At 39.6% G+C, this 21,039-nt stretch overlaps 1 protein-coding gene across 1 annotated transcript in view; it reads left to right on the forward strand.

Annotated features, from left to right (window-relative positions):
* Positions 1-21,039, forward strand: part of LOC126092630 (oxysterol-binding protein-related protein 6-like) — a 262,237-nt gene that overhangs the window by 55,131 nt on the left and 186,067 nt on the right. Inside the window, exons 2-3 of the mRNA XM_049908352.1 lie at positions 9,572-9,653; positions 18,401-18,546. Coding sequence (XP_049764309.1) covers positions 9,572-9,653; positions 18,401-18,546 — 228 coding nt within the window. The remainder of the gene's footprint in view (positions 1-9,571; positions 9,654-18,400; positions 18,547-21,039) is intronic.

Raw genomic sequence — 21,039 nt, forward strand, 5'->3', positions numbered from 1 at the left:
CCAGAGTGAAGTTTGAAGAGTTGAAGGACGTGAAAGGGAACCAGTAGTTGAGGAGGGAGTGGGGCAGGGCTGTAACCTGTCCTAGATGATGATATTCAGTTTGTAAATGGAGCGAGCAATAGAGGAACCACAGGAGAAATTTGGAACTGAAAAGAAATTAAATGTGGACAATAAACAGTTAAGGCAAGAAGAAAATAAAAGTTTTGGAAATGTGGTGTTACAGAAGAATACAGAAAGTTGGGTGGATGTATTGAATAAATAACTGAGAGCTATGGGATTGAATGATGCAGAAAAGAAATTTATGGCACAACATGACTAAAAGAAGGGATCTGTTGGTAGGATATATGCCGAGGCTTCAAGGAATAGTTGATTTGATAACAGAGGGAAATGTGATGGATAAAAATAGCAGGAGGTATAGGTTGATATATGTTGCAACAGTTATGCAGGCTTGCACAGGATAGACGACTCTACAGACTGAATATAACGACAGCAGGAATGACAAGTTTGTCCAATCACCTAATTTAAACACAAATCATGTGTTGTTAGTTTTAAAGAGCATATAATGCTATAAAAGCTTCCACGCCATAATTATCAATGGAATTAAGTACCTTACTACTTGAAGCTTCGTACAAGATTCCACTTTAAAAAAAATTTGACTTGTTTGTATCCCTTTCCTGATTAATCACAGTCATAATATGGGTTAAAAGTGATTCGTAGCTGTGCAGATCATTCTAGTTCCGGTATTTTGTTAATTTGGGTAACCATCCAGATGCATTCCACCCCCCATGAACCACTGACGTTGCCAAGGCAGGATGGTTTGCACGTCTCAGTGATACTGATAACCATACCATAGTTGCAACAATAGTGGAGGGGTATTGGTGGAGAGGGTAGATAGTCTTGGGGTTCCTGAAGAGAGGCAGCATCATTTGCAGTAGTTGCAAGGGCAACAGTCTAGATGATTGCCAAGATTGCCTTGCTGCGCTGGTACAGCAAACACCCAAAAGTAAGAGGAAACTACTGCCATTACTGTTCCTGAGGTCATGCAGCTCCACTGTTTGATTAAACGATGATGACATCATCTTGAGTAAGACATTCTGGAGGTAAAATAGTTCCCCATTTAGATCTTCAGGCAGGGTCCACTCAGTAGGATGTAGTCATCAGGGAAAACAACACTGACAATCTGTGGGTTGAGGTGTGGAATGTAAGTGGTCTTAGTTGGGTAGGTAGGTTAGAAAGTTTAAAAAAGGGAAATGGATAGTTTAAAGTTATATGTGATGGTAATTAATGAAGTTTGGCTACAGGATGAACAGGAATTCTGGTCAGGCAAATACAGGGTTATACATACAAAATCAAATAGGGGTAAATAAGGAGTAGGTCTAATAATAATAAGAAAATAAGAATGTCGGTAAGTTAGCATAGTGAATGCATTACTGTAGCCAAGATAAACACCAAGGCAACACTTAACCACATTAATAAAAGTTTAGCTGGCCATTGTGGCCGAGCGGTTCTAGGCGCTACAGTCTGGAACCGCGCGACCACTATGGTCGCAGGTTCGAATCCTGCCTCGGGCATGGGTGTGTGTGATGTCCTTAGGTTAGTTAGGTTTAAGTAGTTCTAAGTTCTAGGGGACTGATGACCTCAGAAGTTAAGTCCCATAGTGCTCAGAGCCATATGAACCAATAAAAGTTTATATGGCAACTAGCTTCACAGATGAAGAGATTGAAAGAATTTATGGTGAGATAAAACAAATTATTCAGATAGTTAAGGAAGAGGAAAATTGAATGGTGACGGGGGACTAGAATTTGATAATAGGAAAAGGAATAGAAGGAAAAATAACTTTTTTAATATTTCCCCTTCTTTCTCAGGTCCTTTCTTTACGGTCGCCACGTTCTTCGTTCTTGCGGTGGCCCGGTGTAATGTTAAGCGTTTTCGTGGACTTACTTGTTGAAGAATGCGCTGCTAGGAAGGGGATATTTTCACTCTCTCGCTCTCTCTCTCTTCTTATTTAAAAAGTACGCTACTCTTGGAATATCAATGAATGCACCAGAACACATTTATTTCCACTGTGTGCAAAAAAACAACTAAACTTTATGATGTAAGCCCACATATTACCGGGCACCCAGAATCAGTTAATTACACATTTTTGAACACAATTAACACACAAGCTTTTATCGTGGCCGACTATACGCGTCCAGTCCACGTACTCTCAACAGCAGTTCAACGTCTAACAAAACAGTCACTATCTGGAGTCTCTCCATTTGTTTTTCAACAATACAAAGCTACATTACTCTTTGCAGCCGGCCACAGGGCTTCCGGGGCGTATTTGTTTATTCTTGGCAGGTCGCACTGAACACTTGCCAGCGCCGACGAATTATCTCCCTTCCAGTTTCACCTGCACAAACAATAAATGGGTGCAGTATCCCATGCTCATCCTTACACCCTGCTTTAAAATGACGTGTGTTCGAAATGGCTGGAACACAAGTGTCTCCAGACTTTCGTAAAATTCTGGGAGCTCTACATATCCCTCCCCTTAGCTCGAACACTCGTTATTTTGCACACAGTATAAATTGTAATAATTTTTTTTCTTAACACTTGTTACTTTGTACTACAGAAAAACATTAGGTACAAAAACTCTCTTCCATCTCTGATATTTCATTAAGCTGTTGGTAAATCGTTCATAGACATAGTAGTATGATAAACTAATAGTACAACAAGTATTAGCTATTTCCAATAGATTTATCTACTCTTGCTTCCATGATTGAGCCAATCCCTCCCCTTAGCCAGTTTCAAAGTTCAGGCGTTATTCTGAGTCGAGTCTTTACTTTATTTTTATTTTTTAGAAGCTGTTGCAATGATAACCAACAGTTTTCCGGGTCTGAAAAAAAATCAGTTGTACTGGGTGTTTTCTCTTTTTCTATCTTCTCGCGCGGGACTCGTCTTTTCTATTTAAAAAGTTTTAGAATTCAAATTTACCATGAGAAACTTTCCACTACACTCTCTGGTCACTATACCACCCTTTCCCTTTGGATTCCAATCTACGTAAGGGTTGATACTATGGAAACATCTTCTTCCTCATCCTTGGGTAGGTACGCCCCTTCCATTTATACTAAACTATGGTACAGGTCAATCCCCTTTTTGGTGCCCCTGCCCGCACAGTATAGGTCAGCCTCCTCTTGGTCTGCCTACCTGCCTCTCTTTCTCTCATTTCATCAATATCGGATGCGCCCTCCCTATCTTCTCTAACAATGATTCATAGTCTTGCCTCTTTCGTACTCCTCTGCAAACTATTTTATTTAAAATTTACTGGTAAAATTTCTATCTACCTCTCCTTTCCTCCTCCTGAGTCCTTCAGCCTACCTGCTTAAATTCTTCACTTGTTCATTGCTTACAGCTCACTTATATAACCTTAATAACTAAATGTGTTTCATCCTTGACTCGATACCTCTGGCTTAATATCTATTTCTTTTTATCTCCATTCATATTACTTTGTACTACTATAGCTATGAACACAGGTGGATATACACTTTGTCCGCCATTGTTCCTTTAGCTTAAGCTTACTATACCATTTCACTTGAGATGTGCAACCGTCATTACTTAGCACATGTGCTCGAGCCCTTCCTGAGCACTATCTCCCCCCATATCTGTGACAGTTGTTACATCTCCCTGTGTATTACTTGTCTGCGTCAGTGTATTTAATTGTTTGAGTATGGAAGTGTGATCGTGCGTCCTGATTCTTCGGCCCACCAAGGTTCTTAGTTGAAGGTTTTTAGAAATCACGGTAAAGAGGACTTCAGCGATAGAAGTATATGAATGTGGACAGAGGGAAAGATAGATTGGAACTCTTAAGAGAAGTAAGAAAGGAAATAAAAGAATTGGTTGCTAAGATCGAAGAAAGAAAGAAGACAGCCCCAAAGACAGGAAACCCTTCCCACCCCCCTTCCCCAGGATCCCCACTTCGCTGGTACTTAAGTGAGAAGCCGGAGGAGGTATGATGATCGGCATCTCCTACAGAACGGACATTCTCACTGTCACCTTTGAAATCCCCAAAGAAAAGATCTTAGCAACTCCCATGGAACGGCAAATGATGAAGAACCAGTCACACTTGTTTGTGAGGGTTGTATGAAGGGCGTGGTGTGTAGGTCGTGTCTGTGCCTATGCTACCCACCCCTTTCAAAATTAGATATAAACCCTCCCCAATCACATCACACTTTACAAAAAATATATAACATTCTATAAAAATAGGAATTATATACACTATAATCAAATAGTTATTCAGTTTGTCACTTCACTTTATATTTCATACACATGTTCAGTTTATGTCATCTAGGTATCATTCTTCCTAAACAGTACCATCATATTATATCTCCTGTTAGAATGTTACCCTGTTAGTTTTATCTCATGCTTAGAGGTTACTGTTTATTGTGACTCCTTAAATTAGTCATAATCGTGTAGATTACAGGATAATCGAAGATTTGAAGGGAGTTCGGTGCAGGAAAACTAATGTGGAAGTAACACTGAACCCAACTCGGGAACCGGCGAACGTCACTCCGCCCTGTTGACACAGAACGTCAACGTCCCTGGGGGTTTTGTACATATCGTTTTATATCATTAACATTATACATTCCCTTTTCCTCACCGGATGCTTCTCCGAAGATTTCACTGCTAGAAAGGGGAAATTTTCACTCTCTCGCTCTCTCTCTCTCTCTTCTTATTTAAAAAGTACGCTACGCTTGGAATATCAATGAATGCACCAGAACACATTTATTTCCACTTTGTACAAAAAAACAACTAAACTTTATGATGTAAGCCCACATATTACCGGGCACCCAGAATCAGTTAATTACACATTTTTTAACACAATTAACACATAAGCTTTTATCGTGGCCGACTATACGCGTCCAGTCCACGTACTCGCAACAGCAGTTCAACGTCTAACAAAACAGTCACTATCTGGAGTCTCTCCATTTGTTTTTCAACAATACAAAGCTACATTACTCTTTGCAGCCGGCCACGTGGCTTCCGGGGCGTACTTGTTTATTCTTGGCATGTCGCGCTGAAAACTTGCCAGCGCCGACGAATTATCTCCCTTCCAGTTTCGCCTGCACAAACAATAAATGGGTGCAGTATCCCATGCTCATCCTTACACCCTGCTTTAAAATAATGCATGTTCTAAACGGCTGGAACACAAGTGTCTCCAGACTTTCGTAAAATTCTGGGGGCACTACAAAAGCTGCCTGGGAGAATTTAAATAATTTAATCACCACTAACACTTGGGTTTAGGAATCATGAAGGAAGGTTGTATACATGGAAGACCTGGAGAGACTGAAAGGTTTCAGATTCAGTATGTAATGGTAAGACAGAGATTTTGGATCCAGAATTTGAACTTTTAAGACAGTTCCAGGAGCAGATGTTGACTCAGACCATAATTTATTGCTTATGTAGTGTATATTAAAACTGAAGAACTCGCAAAAAGGTACGAAATTAAGGAGATGGGACCTGGATAAGTTGAAAGAACCAGCAGTTGTTGAGATTTTCAAAGGTAGCATTAGGCAAAGATTGACTGAAACTGGGAAAAGGAGTAAAGAAGAAGATGAATGGGTAGCTAGGAAAGATCAAACAGTGAAGGCAGCAGAGGATAAAATAGGTAAAAAGGCAAGGTCTAGTAGAAATCGTTGCATATCACAGGATATATTGAATTTAACTGATAAAGGAAAAAATACAAAAATGTGGCAAATGAAGCAGGCAAAAGGTAATACAGATGGCAAAAAAGGAAAATGAGGCTGACTGAAAATGCAAAATGGCTGATCAGGAATGGCTAAGGTGCAAAAACAATCCTATAGAAATTGGACAACTAGGGGGAAAATAGATACTCCGTATAGGAAAATTAAAGAGGCCTTTTGGGAGAAGAGAGGCAGCTGTATGACTATCAGTAACTCAGATGGAAAAGTAGTGCTAAGCAAAGAATCGAAATCTGAAAGGTGAAAGGAAAATGTAGAGGGTCTGTACAATGGAAACGAACTTGAAGGCAATGTTATGAAAAGGGGAAGAGGAAATAAATGAAGATGTAATGGGATATGTAATACTGTAAGAATAATTTGACAGTATGTGGAAAGATCTAAGTTGAAGCAAGGCTGCTAAAGTGGATGACATTTCCTCAGAACTACCGATATCCTTGGAGAGCCAGCCAAGATAGAACTATTCCAACAAGTGTGCAAGATGTGTTAGACAAGGGAAATACCCTTAAAATTAAAGTACAATGAAACCATCTAAATACCAATTCCAAAGAAAGCAGATGCCAACAGGTTTGAATATTAATGAACTATCAGTTTAATAATTGATGGTGACAGAACATGGATACACATTATTTGCAGAAGAATGGAAAAACTGGAGAAGATTAGTTTGGTTTCTGGAGAAATTTAGGAACGCGCATGGCAGTACAGATCCCACAACTTAACAAACAAGACAGAATAAGGAAAGGCAAATGTACATTTATAGCATTTGTAGACTTAGAGAGAGGTTTTTACAATGTTGACAGGAATACGTTCCTTGGAAGCAGCAGGAGATACAGGGTGATACACTGATAGTGACCGGGCCAAATATCTCACGAAATATGCATCAAACGAAAAATCTACAAAGAACGAAACTCATCTAGCTTGAAGGGGGAAACCAGATGGCGCTATGGTTGGTCAGCTAGATGGCGCTGTCGTAGGTCAAACGGATATCTACTGCGTTTTTTTGTTTTTTGTTTTTAAATAAGAACCCCCACTTTTTTATTACATATTCGTGTAGTATGTAAAGAAATACGAGTATTTTAGTTGGACCACTTTTTTCGCTTTGTGATAGATGGTGCTGTAATAGTCGCAAACCTATAAGTACGTGATATCACGTAACATTCCGCCAGTGCGGACGGTATTTTCTTCGTGATACATTTCCCGTGTTAAAATGAACCGTTTACCAATTACAGAAAAATTCGATATCGTGTTGATGTACGGCTATTGTGATCAAAATGCCCAACGGGCGTGTGCTATGTATGGTGCTCGCTATCCTGGACGACATCATCCAAGTTCCGGACCGTTCGCCGAATAGTTACATTATTTAAGGAAACAAAGTGTTCAGCCACCAACCACGACCTGCAACAAATGATGATGCCCAAGTAGGTGTTTTAGCTGCTGTCACAGCTAAAATGCACATCAGTAGCAGACAAATTGCGCGAGAATCGGGAATCTCAAAAATGTCAGTGTTGAGAATGCTACATCAACATCGATTGCAGCCGTACCATATTCCTATGCACCAGGAATTGCATGGCGACGACTTTGAACGTCCTGTACAGTTCTGCCACTGGGCATAAGAGAAATTACGGGATGATGACAGAGTTTTTGCACGTGTTCTATTTAGCGACAAAGCGTCATTCTGCAACAGCGGTAACTTAAATCGGCATAATATGCACTATTGGGCAATGGAAAATCCGCAATGGCTGCGACAAGTGGAACATCAGCGACCTTGGCGGGTTAATGTTTGGTGCGGCATTATGGGAGGAAGGATAATTGGCCCCGATTATATCGATGGCAATCTAAATGGTGCAATGTATGCTGATTTCCTACGTAATGTTCTACCGATGTTACTACAAGATGTTTCACTGCATGACAGATTGGCGATGTACTTCTAACATGATGGATTTCCGGCACATAGCTCGCGTGCGGTTGAAGCAGTATTGATTACCATATTTCATGACAGGTGGATTGGCCGTTGAAGCACCATACCATGGCCTGCACATTCACCAGATCTGACGTCCCCGGATTTCCTTCTGTGTGGAAAGTTGAAGGATATTTGCTATCGTGATCCACCGACAACGTCTGACAACTTGTGTCAGCGCATTGTCAATGCATGTGCGAACATTACGGAAGGCGAACTACTCGCTGTTCAGAGGAATGTCGTTACACGTATTGCCAAATGCATTGAGGTTGACGGACATCATTTTGAGCATTTATTGCATTAATGTGGTATTTACAGGTAATCACACTGTAACAACATGCATTCTCAGAAATGATAAGTTCACAACGGTACATGTGTCACATTGGAACAACTGAAATAAAATGTTCAAACGTACCTACGTTCTGTATTTTAATTTAAAAAACCTACCTGTTACAAGCTGTTTGTGTAAAATTGTGAGCCATATGTTCGCGACTATTACAGCGCCATCGATCACAAAGCGAAAAAAGTGGTCCAACGAAACCATTCATATTTCTTTACATACTACATGAATATGTAATAAAAAATCGGGATTCCTATTTTAAAAAACGCAGTTGATATCCGTTTGATGTATGCCAGCGCCATTTAGCGGGCCGACCGTAGCGCCATCTGGTTTCCCCCTTCAAGCCAGACAAGTTTCGTTCTGTGTAGTTTTTTCATTTGACACTTATTTCGTGAGATATTTGGACCGGTCACGATCAATGGACCACCCTGTATATATAGATTAACATAAAAAAATTCAAACAGGGATAATGGAACTTAGGCAAATTAAATCATGGGATGCTGAGGGAATTAGATTAGGGAATGATATACTAAATGTGGAAGATGAGGTTTGCTATTTGGACTGTAAAATGCTGGCCAAAATAAGGATGATGTAAAACGTAGACTAGAAATGGCAAGAAGTGTTACTGAAGAACAGAAATTTATTAACATTGAGTATAAATCTAAGAACCTTTTTCTGAAGATCTGTGAAGAGTAGCCATGTATAGAAGTGAAACATGGTGGATAAGCAATTTGCACAAGAAGAGAATAGAAGCTTTTAAATGTGGCATTACAGAAGAATGCTGAAGATTAAATAGGTATATTGTGCAACTAATGAGGAGGAACTGAATAGAATTAAGGAGAAAGGAAATTTAGGGCATAACTTGATTGAAAGAAAGGATCAGTTGATTGAACACATTCTGTGACATCAAGGAATTGTCAGTTTAGTGCAGGAGGGAAGGTGTGTGTGTGTGTGTGTGTGTGTGTGTGTGTGTGTGTGTGTGTGTGTGTGTGTGTGTGTGTGTGTGTGTTTGGGGGGGGGGGGGGTTAGAGGAAGACAAAGAGATGAATGCAGTAAGCAGATTCAGAAGAATGTAGGTTGCAGTAGATTTCGGACATAAAGAGGCTTATCCAGGATAGAGTAACATGGAGAGCTGTGTCAAACCAATCTTTGGACTGATGACCACAACAACAACGACAACAACAACAACAACAACAACAACACTACATGCAATGTATGAAATTTTATACTACACACATTCTATATTTAACGAATCACATAACTGAATAAATAATTAAAATAAGTGACTGTCAGTTCTTATTCTCATTTCACATTCTGAAGTATTTATTGCATGTTCTGACTCAGTAATTTCACTGATTCAGCCTTTGCTATGTGCTTGTTGTCTCTTTCTTCATTTGCTGAGATGAGATTGAGCAGTGATAAACCTAGAGATGACAACCTCATTTTGATGCTACTCTTTGATGAGTACATGGTAGTATTCAATACTAGCTTTTATATCATTATAATGCGTTTTAATATATTTCTTGTATTGTGTTTCAGGAGGGCAGTGTTGAGAGCAATAGTCTGTCTGCAGAGTCAGCCACTGATATTGTGCCAAAAACACCCCCAAAGGATGGTGTTGGTATGTGAATTTTAGTTATTTTTATCGTAACAAAACAGTTAAATTAAGATTTTATAGGTAATTAAGATAGCATGTTATATATGAGATACAGTTTTACTTAGGAGGTGGAGGATGGAGTGGAGGTGGAGAGAGGGAAGGACAGATGACTGGGAATGAGAGGTAATGAAGGGTAGGGGCAATGCAGAAAAGGTGTGGGCCTGGAGGGCTTGAAGTAGGGAGGCAAATGGCTAGGGGTGAGAAGCTAGATATACTTAGGGAAAGCACACTGGCAAGGATAGTTTCATGGGAATGTAGTGATGGGAGGGTAGGAAGAAAGGGATGAGGTCAGTGTAGGGGACAGTGGGAGATTGCTGGCAAAACACTGTGGTTGATTATACGTAGACCAATAAATCTAACTCAAATGGGCAGAAAAGGTGGAAGGGGGGGGGGGGATCACTTAGAAGTAACAAGCCGTGGCAGTAAGGACTGAATAGAAAATAGGGTGGGAACAAGGACAGTGGTAAGTGTAAGATAGGGACTTGCAGAGACTGAGATCAGGACGCATTGAATGCAACATCCCAACCTGTACATTTCAAAGATGATCTTGGGGGATGGGTCAGATGGCACACATTGTGAAACAACAATTATTATGGCTCATGTTGTGCTAAGCACAGTGACTGGGTGGTCTACTTTGTCCTTGACCTTAGTATGGCAGAGTTCATTCATAATATGTGGACAAAAGTTGATGGTCATTCCGTCATAAAAAGAACTGGCCTTGGTACTTCCAGTGATTGATTTTACTTGTGATTTGGCCTCTTTTGGGCTGGCACACACCACTGGTGGGATTGGAATGAGGGAAGGAGAAGTGTACGATACACATATGCCAAAGTCTCACACACTTACATGATTCTTGCAGCAAGAGCTTTGAAGCATTAATCTCATAGAAGTATACTTTGAGTATTGGGAGGCATCAGAATACCACTTATGGAGTAGGATAAAAATTGTTGAAGTATGTTTCTCAATTCATCCTCAAAATTCTCCATCACTATTAATGTGGTATCCACCCAATGTAAGCAACATTTTTGTCCATCTTTATCTCACTCCTCGTCCCAACACTTAGAAACCATATGACCTAGATGAAGGACCCAAGTGTAGTTTTGTGCCATGCATCCCATCATCAGTTTCTGTTCTGTTCCTGCCACAGGTGTTTCATATTTTATTAGAAAAGGGTCATCTGTGAAAGCAGCAATGTTGTACCTCCTGGATCTACTGCATGGCTTTTTATAGGACATGGTTTCCAACCAGCTGTCCAGCTCCATGACTGGTTGCCAGGAGGATGAAGGCTGCAGAGAGAAGACGAAACTAATGTTTAGCAACTATTGTTAGTATTTATTAATATTTTGTAGGAAAGTTGTTACTGCAGTCAAATAAAGATGGGAAAATTATGTAACTGTGGCTATGTAAAGATGGGCATGAACAGATGGAGAAACTTTGTACTTTACTTGTGTTCATTAGAAGTGTATCTCATTACTTTAATTTCTCGTGCAGATGTTTTAGAGCTGATGTTCTATATCTTGTATCAGTAAGGCTATAAAACTTCAGTGCCACTTCAATGTGTACCATATCTGAGCTTGTTATTATTTTAGTTTCATTTAAATGCCTTGTCATGTGTGTGGCAGATTGTAAGGTCATAGATTCAAAAGTCTGAAATCTCATTGAAAATATTTGATTGTTTAACAAAAGGAAAAAGGAGTGAGAGTGCCAAAAAGTTTAGATTTGAGGCAGTCAGTCATGTGTGGAGACCAACATGATGCTAGGGGAAGTGCTATTTTTGTATTTACTCCAGAGAAGAGAATTGGTAGTGTTCACAATAAATACACCCATAAATAAAACTGATAAATGTGCTATTAGGTGCGATTTTTTTTTATTTGGTGAATAATATAAGAAACTTCTTTCATGTTCTGTATCTTGATAGTGAACACGAATGCTGGCTACATTGATAAAAATTTCACTTGGCATACCAAGTAATACCGTAAACCAAATTTATCTGACAAGAGACTAAAGATAATTGATAGACAACAAAGAACCAAATAGTTATCAGTTTTTTAATCAATCTAGATAACTTTGAATCCACTGAGGTGTCAAAAGTCACGGCATAGCAATACGAACATATACAGATGGCGGTAGTATTGCATAAACCAGGTAGGAAAGGACAGTGCATTGGCAGAGCTGTCATTTGCACGCAGACAATTCACACGAAAAGGTCTCCTACGGTAATGGCTCACGACAGGAATTAACAGACTTTGAATGTGGAAAGGTAGTTTGAGCTAGACATGTGAGACATTCCATTTTGGAAATAATTAGGGAATTCAATATTCTGAGATCTACAGTGTCAAGAATATGCTAAGAATACCAAATTCCGGACATTACCTTTCACCTTGCACAATGCAGTGGCCATTGGTCTTCATTTAGAGACCGAGAGCAGCAGCATTTGCTAACAGATGGGCAACACTGCATGAAATAATCATGGAAATCAATGTGAGACATACAACAAACCTATCCATTATAGTGGTACAGCAAAATTTGGTGTTAATGACCTATGTCAGCACACGATCGATATGAGTGCCTTTGCTAACAGCACGAAGTTGCCTGCAGCACCTCTCCTGGGCTCATGACCGTATTGGTCAGACCCTAGACGACTGGAAAACTGTGGCAGCCTGGGCAGATGAGTCCCAACTTTGGTCGGTAAGAGCCGATGCAGGGTTCCAGTGTGGCACAGACCCACGAAGCTGTGGACCCGAGTTGTTAATGAGGCACTGTGCAAGCTGGTAATGTTTCCATAATAGTGTGGTCTGTGTTTACACAGAATGAACGAGGTCCTCTGGTCTAACTGAAGTGGTCATTGACTGAAAATGGTTACGTTTAGCTACTTGGAGACCATTTGTGACAATTCGTGGGCTTATCATTTTACGGATGACAGTGTGCCGTGCACTGACCCACAGTTGTTCACGACTGATTTTGAGAACATTCTGGATAATTTGGGCGAATGATTTGGCTACTCAGATTGCCTGACATTAATCCCATCAACATGTACGGGACATAATTGAGAGGTCAATTCGTGCACAAAATCCTGCACCAACAACACTTTCACAATTGTGGATGGCTGTAGAAGCAGCATGGCTGAATATTTCTGCAGGGGACTTCCAGTGAATTGTGGAGTCCGTACCACGTTGAGTTGCTGCACTACACTAGGCAAAAACAGGTCCCACATGATATCGAGGGTATCCCTTCGCTTTAGTCATCTCAGTTTATAGGTTACATCTAAATCTACATCTATACTCTGCAAACTACTGTGAGGTGTGTTGCAGAAGCTGCACCCCTTGTGTCAGTTGTTAGGGCTTTTTCCTCATTCCGTGCACACATGGAGCATGGAAAGAATGATTGTAGTCTCTGTATAATGTGAATTTGTTTCAGTTTACAGGTATCTGATTATATGGGTGTAAATTATCTGCAAATAAATACCAGAACAGTGAAAACTTGAAGTGAAGGCAGTATAACAGCTAATAGATGTTTTTAGACTTTAAGAAATGTGCAGTTTTCAAAGTATGTTAATTAAGCAGCCAGATAAAACAAGCCTTGGCCTTGCCGCAGTGGTAACACCAGTTCCCGTCAGATTACCGAAGTTAAGCGCTGTTGGGCTGTGCTAGCACTCGGATGGGTGACCGTCTGGTCTGCCGAGCGCTGTTGGCGACTGGGGTGCACTCGGCCCTTGTGAGGCAAACTGAGGAGCTACTTGATTGAGAAGTAGCAGCTCCAGTCTCGTAACTGACACAATGAAGGGAGAGCGGTGTGGTGACCACATGCCCCTCCATATCTGCATCCAGTAACACCTGTGGGCTGAGGTACCATTATGCCTTCCGAGGCCTGTTTGGATGGAGTTTAGTTTAATTTAGCTTAACTTATTTACAGAGATTTTATTGAATTCTGTATTTGACATCAGAGCTGAAAGTTGTATACCAGCTAGTTATTCTTTGCTGTTTAGAAATTAAATCAGCTTTATAATCTACCCCCCTGACCCCCATTCCCCATGAGCCATGGGTCTTGTCATTGGTGGGGAGGCTTGTGTACCTCAGTGCATCTTGTAGGTGCAGTCACAACAGAGGGGTATCTATTGAGGGGCCAGACAAATGTGTGATTCCTGAACAGGGGCAGCAGCCTTTACAGTAATTGCAAGGGCAACAGTCTGGATGATTGACTGATATGGCCTTGTAACATTAACCAAAATGGCCTTGCTGTGCTGGTACTGCGAAAGGCTGAAAGCAAGGGGAAAGACAGCCGTAATTTTTCCCGAGGGCATGCAGCTTTACTGTATGGTTAAACGATGATGGCATCCTCTTGTGTAAAATATCCCAGAGGTAAAGTAGGCCCCATTCGGATCTCCGGGTGGGGACTGCTCAGGTGGACGTCATTATGAGAAGAAAGAAAACTTATGTTGTACAGATCAGACCGAGGAATGTCAGATCCCTTAATCAGGCAGATAGGTTAGAAAATTAAAGAAGGGAAATGGGCAGGTTAAGGTTAAATATAGTGGAAATTATTGAAGTTTGGTGGCAGGAGGAACAAGACCTCTGGTCAGTGAATACAGGTTTATAAACACAAAATCAAGTAGGCATCATGCAGCAGCAGGTTTAATAATGAATAACAAATAGGAATGTGGGTAAGCTACTACGAACAGCATAGTGAACGCATTATTGTAACCAAGATAGACACGAAGCCCATGCCTACCACAGTAGTACAAGTTTATATGCCAACTAGCTCCGCAGATGATGAAGAGATTGAAGAAATGAATGGTACGATAAAAGAAATTATTCACTTAGTGAAGGGAGACAAAAATTTAATAGTAATGGGGACTCGAATTTGAAAGTAGGAAAAGGAAGAGAAGGAAGAGTAGTAGGTGATTGTGGACTGGGGGTAAGCAATGAAACGGGAAGCTGCGTGGTAGAATTTTGCACAGAGCATAACTTAATCATAGCTAACACTTGGTTTAAGAATCATGAAAGAAGCCTGGAGACTCTGGAAGGTTTCATGCAGATTGTATAACGGTAAGACAGAGATTTAGGAACCAGGTTTTGAATTGTAAGATATTTCCAGGGGCAGATGTCAAAACTGACCACAATTTATTGGTTATGAACTGAAGACTAAAACTGAAGAAACTGCAAAAAGGTATGAATTTAAGGAGATGGTACCTGGATAAACTGAAATAATCAGAGGTTGAAGAGAGTTTCAGAGAGAGCTTTAGGGAATGATTAACAAGAACAGGAGAAAGAAATACAATATAAGATGAATGGGTAGCTTTGAGAGATGAAATAGTGAAGGCAGCAGAGGACCAAGTAGGTAAAAAAACGAGGGGTAGTAGAAATAAGAAAAATAGATATTGAAATTAATTGATGAAAGGAGAAAAAATAAAAATGCAGTAAATGAAGCAGGTGAAAAGGAATACAAACGTCCCAACAATGAAATTGACAGGAAGTGCAAAATGGCTAAGCAGGGATGGCTGGAGGACAAATTTATATATCACTAGGGGCAAGATACATACTGCTTACAGGAAAATTAAAGAGACCTTTGGAGAAAAGAGAACCACCTGTATGAATATCAAGAGCTCAGATGGAAAACCACTTGTAAGCAAGGAAGGGAAGCAGAAAGGTGGAAGTAGTATCTAGAGGGTCTATACAAGGGTGATGTACAGGAGGGCAATATTATGGAAATGGAAGAGGACATAAATGAAGATGAAATGAGAGGTATGATACTACGCAAAGAATTTGTCAGAGTACTGAAAGACCTTAGTCAAAACAAGGCCCCAGGACTAGACAACATTCCATTAGAACTACTGATAGCCTTGTGTGGGCCAACCATGACAAAGCACTGTCATCTAGTGAGCAAGATGTATGAGACAGGTGAAATACCCTCAGACTTCAAGAAGAATATAATTCCAGTTCCACAAAAAGAAAGTTTTGACAGATGTGAAAATTACTGAACTATCAGTTTAATAAGTCATGGTAGCAAAATACTAACATGAATTTTTTACAGATGGAAAAACTGGTAGAAGCTGACCTCGGGGAAGATCAGTTTGGATTCCGTAGAAATGTAGGAACACACGAGACAATACTGACTCCACAACTTGTCTTAGAAGATAGATCAAGGAAAGGCAAACCTATGTTTCTAGCATTTGTAGACTTAGAGAAAGATTTTGACATTGTTGACTGGAACAATATTTACAGTTTGTACAGAAACCAGAGGGCAGTTAATTCAAGGGACACTGAAGGGAAGCAGTGGTGTAGAGGGCAGTGAGACAGGATTGTAGCCTATCCCTGATGTTATTCAATATGTATACTGAGCAAGCAGTAAAGGGAACAAAAGAAAACTTTGGAGTAAGAATTAAAATCCATGAAGAAGAAATAAAACCTTTGAGGTTTGCCAATGACATAGTAATTTTATCATAGACAGCAAAGGAGCTGGAAGAGCAGTTGAACGGAATGGACAGTATTTTGAAAGGAGGATATAAGATGAACATCAATAAAAGCAAAACAAGGATAATGGAATGTAGTTGAATTAAATCTGCTGATGCTGAGGTGATTAGTTTAGGAAATGAGACACTTAAAGTAGTAAATGAGTTTTGCTATTTGGGGAGCAAAATAACTGATGATGGTCGAAATAGGGAGGATATTAAATGTAGACTGCCTATGACAAGGAAAGCATTTGTGAAGAAGAGATATTTTTTGACATCGAGTACAGATTTAAATGTCAGGAAGTCTTTTCTGAAAGTATTTGTATGGAGTGTAGCCATGTATGGAAGTGAAACATGGGCAGTAAATAGTTTAGAAAAAAAGAGAATAGAAGCTTTTGAAATGTGGTGCTACAGAAGACTGCTGAAGATTAGCTGGGTAGATCACGTAACTAATGAGGTGGTTTGAACAGAATTGGAGGGAAGAGGAATTTGTGGCATAATCTTTCATATATGACTGTAGAAACGGCGACACCAGTATACACTTCAGTTTCGTCGCTTTGTGGGTCCCTGAGTCATGTCTGAAATGAAAGTTTTGGCAGCTGCACATCACACGAGTTGTGACGGAGTTAAAGCTTGTTTCGTGGAATCACTGCATAAGAAAAAAATAAGAAATGTGTTTCGATTCGTGACTGGATGAAGAAAAGGTGTCAGCTCGGTTGCTCAGCATCCTTGCTGAAATAATTTATAATGGAAGATCCAAGAAGTTCTTTTAATTACCTTTGAATGTCACCAGAACTGTTCACGTTTCTTCTAAATAGAGTTAATTATACAATAAGGAATAAATGTATTGTAATGCATGAAGCACTGTCGCTAGAACTGAAATTACATATCATATTGTGTGCATCACAACTGAGAACACTCAGTATGCTGTAAGATACAGTTTTAGTTGGTGATGACGCTATTTCATTAACACCAATAATTATTAACTTTAGCAGTAATATTATTAATATTAGCAACAATAATTATTCAAAGCAGGACACATTAGCAAGAGAATAGTTTGCAAACTAATCTCTTGGAGATAGATCTGTACAGTGGCAATATTTCAAAATTCTAACATATGTGAATGGGGAGCACTGCAATGATGTTTTAAATAGATGAATAGTCAATAAAGAATGCAGCTTCTTGAGTTTGTATAGCCTCAATAAATTTTGCCCTTCAGCTCAGATATTGTCAAACCATCTAGGTTATGATCACACATGACAGTCTCAGCAGCAGCAATATGTTGCTTATTTTTGTAATCAGCCTCACTGAAATCCATGCAAAGCATGATATTCAAAAAACAAACATTATTCTCCATTCCCCACGTCATATTTAAGTTTGTCTACACTCTACAAACACACACAACCTCAAAACTCGTGCAACTAGTGCCGCCAAAGTTGAAACACGCCAAAAGCGTTTAGTTTCACCACCGAGTTGTGCAAACGCGTGGTGCACGTGCGCAGTGGCCGGTAACGCAGTTGCCTGTAACCTAGTGTCATCATGTAAACTAGGCTTAAGATTAAGAAATGAGACACTTAAACTACTAATGAGTTTTGCTATTTGGGAAGCAAAATAACTGATGAGGTCAAAGGAGGGAGGATATGGCAAGAAAAGTTTTTCTGAAGAAGAGAAAGTTGTTAACATCAAATATAGATTTAATTGTCAGCAAGTACTTTATGAAAGTATTTGTATGGTGTGTAGCCATGTATGGAAGTGAAACATGGAAATAAGCAGTTTAGATAAGAAGAGCATAGAAACTTATGAGATGTGGTGCTACAGAAGAATGCTGAAGATTGGATGGGTAGGTCACATAACTAATCAGGAGGTACTGAATAGAATTGGGGAGAGGAGAAATCTGTGGTACAACCTGAGTAGAAGAAGGGATTGGTTGGTAGGACACATTGTGAGCCATCAAGATATCATCAATTTAGTACTGGAGGGAAGTGCGGAGGGTAAAAATCGTAGAGGCAGACCAAGAGATGTGAATACACTAAGGAAATTCAGAAGAATGTAGGTTGCAGTAGTTACTCGGAGATGAAGGAGGTTGCGTAGGGTAGAGTAGCAGTGAGAGCTGCATCAAACCAGTCTCTGGACTGAAAACCACAACAACAACAAGAAAAATATAATCTACTTGTGACAAGTGATTTTGAAATTAAAATTTTATTTCAGTCATTACAATTCTACATGAGATGATGTTTTTATGTTGTGGTCTTATTTATTCCAGTTCCAAATAAAAGAACCACACGACGTGGATCTGAATGGGAAATTCTAGAAGGTTTAAAAGAAGGACAGAGATTTGATAAGAAGCCAGATGTGGCCACTGGGTACCTGCACAAGAAAAGAAAATGGCCCCTGAAGGGCTGGCACAAGGTAAATTATTTGTTTTGAATTCACTTACCAATCTTCATGGTTGTTGCTGTAATTAAATGAAGACATGTGAGGGTACATAATAATATCTTCTATATGTTCTGTGTTCTTGTTCCTTTAATTTTAAATCTATGTTCATTGAAGAACCAAAAACACTGGGGTCTTCTTGTCAGGTATCAGACCACCACCAACCTAGTTACACAATAAATATCTATCTTCCCTGCTACTCCATGTACATCTGCTTATGTACCCTGCTAACTACTGTGAAGTGGATGGCAGAGGGTAATTAGCAAGGCGTCACATGTTAAGGTTTCCTCCTGTACCAATTGCCAATATGTAGTGCAGGAAGAATAACTGCTTCAGTGACACTGTGCATGCTGTAATTAGTCTAGTTTTGTATTGTGTACCTCTATGAAAGCAGCTTTTGCGGAATAATTTGTACCTGTCTTCAAGGGTCTGCCAATTTGGGTTTTTCAATATTTCCATGACTCAGACAAGCCTGTGACCATTCATGTTGCATTTCTGTGCATATATTCGACCCCCACTGATAGCTCTGTGTGGTGAGAGTTACACACACTTGCGCAATACGCTAAGACAGGAAATGCAAGTGATTTGTGAGGAGTCTCTTTTTGTAGACTAATGCGTTTTTCCAGTATCCTGCCAATTAATTGATGGCAGCCCCCTGCTATAGATATGACTGAACCTAAGTGACTATCCAATTTATATGTTTACAAATTATTATGCCCAGATAGTTGTAGAAGGTGAATGATTCTAATTGTGCATCATATTTGAGTTGTAAGATTTTTTCATGTTTTGAAGTGCATGTTGGCTCTGAGCACTATGGGACTTAACATCTATGGTCATCAGTCCCCTAGAACTTAGAACTACTTAAACCTAAATAACCTAAGGACAGCACACAACACCCAGCCATCACGAGGCAGAGAAAATCCCTGACCCCGCCGGGAATCGAACCCGGGAACCCGGGCGTGGGAAGCGAGAACGCTACCGCACGACCACGAGATGCGGGCGAAGTGCATGTTACATTTTTGTAAATTGAAAGCAGTTTGCCAATCATTTTGCGACTTTGAAACTGTATCAGAATTTGACATAATATTTCTGCAGATTTTTTTCAGGCTCATTCATTATCCATAACAGCATCATTTGCAAAAAGTCTGAGGTTGCTGTTAACATTGTCAATCAGGTTGTTAATAAAGAATGTGAACACCAAGGCAGCCAACACAATTCCTGGGCACACCTGAAATTGTTTCTAGTTCTGTTGATGACTCTCCATATAGGATAACACACTGAATCCTGCCAACCAAGAAGTCCTCAACCCAGTTACAAATTTTGTTTGATTCCTCAGACAACAATACTTTCGTTAGTAAATGTTGTTGGTATTGAGTCAAATTCTTTTCAGAGGGTAAGAAATACTGCATCTATGTGATTTCTGTGATCCGTGGCTTCCCTGATGTCATGTGAGAAAAGCATGAATTGAGTTTTGCGTAATCAATGTTTTTGGAATCCGTGCTACTTGGCATGGGGGATGTAATTTTGTTGAAGATACTATTTTTATATTTGAGCTCAAAATGCTTTCTAGAATTCTAAAACGGATGTAAGTCAGTGAGATTAGAGGGTACTTTTATGGCTCACTGTAGATTAGTGGGAGAGGTAACTTCCTAGTAACTTGTCTGAGTGTTAAACAGAATTTATGAATGACCTCAGTGTTCAGACAAGAAGTAATTATGAAAGGATAGTGTTATGACAGTTCTTGTCATATCATAGTAATGCATGGCATACGTGTTTCCCTTCTTTGTTAGTCTTTGTTTGTTTATGAACAAAAAGTTCTGCTTCACTATCTAAGAAATTTGTCAAAACCTCTTGATGTTTAAATGGACTTTGAATAATCCCGCACCCACGTACACTAAATAGTGCAATAATGATCATAAGGGAATTTCAGACACTGCATTTAAAATTTATTGTTTTCTTCACATCCTTGTATCAGGAAGATTTAACTTAATCTTTTTGCACACTTGAACATCAACATAGCATGCCACATGTGTAATTTCTATTCCATTAAGCGCCTTAGATTAGTTAAAGGCAGCCATTTTTTATATTTAGTGGGGGTAATCTATGTCTGTGTACATACTCTGCACTAGTTTGCAGATTCCATGGCAGAGGATATTTGGCATTGTGCCACTGGTTAGAGTTTATTCATCCATGGAAACGAGGACTGCTTAAATACCTCTGTGCACACTGCAATTGTCCATGTGGGACATAATGAAGTGCTTAATATGTTGATTCTTAACACTTACTGTTGGTGCTTGGATTTCTGTAGAAATTTAGGTGATGTTACAATATCAGAGAATATTTGTAACGTGATACTGTACTCCGAGGACAAATTTTCTTCTAATTGACTTCATAAATTCATACTTAGGACTGATGTATGAGGTGTAGCACATTTTTCATTTTTATGTGAAATATTTGGTGTAAAGAAAG

Source organism: Schistocerca cancellata, chromosome 7, assembly GCF_023864275.1.
Source record: "Schistocerca cancellata isolate TAMUIC-IGC-003103 chromosome 7, iqSchCanc2.1, whole genome shotgun sequence".
NCBI lineage: Eukaryota > Metazoa > Arthropoda > Insecta > Orthoptera > Acrididae > Schistocerca > Schistocerca cancellata.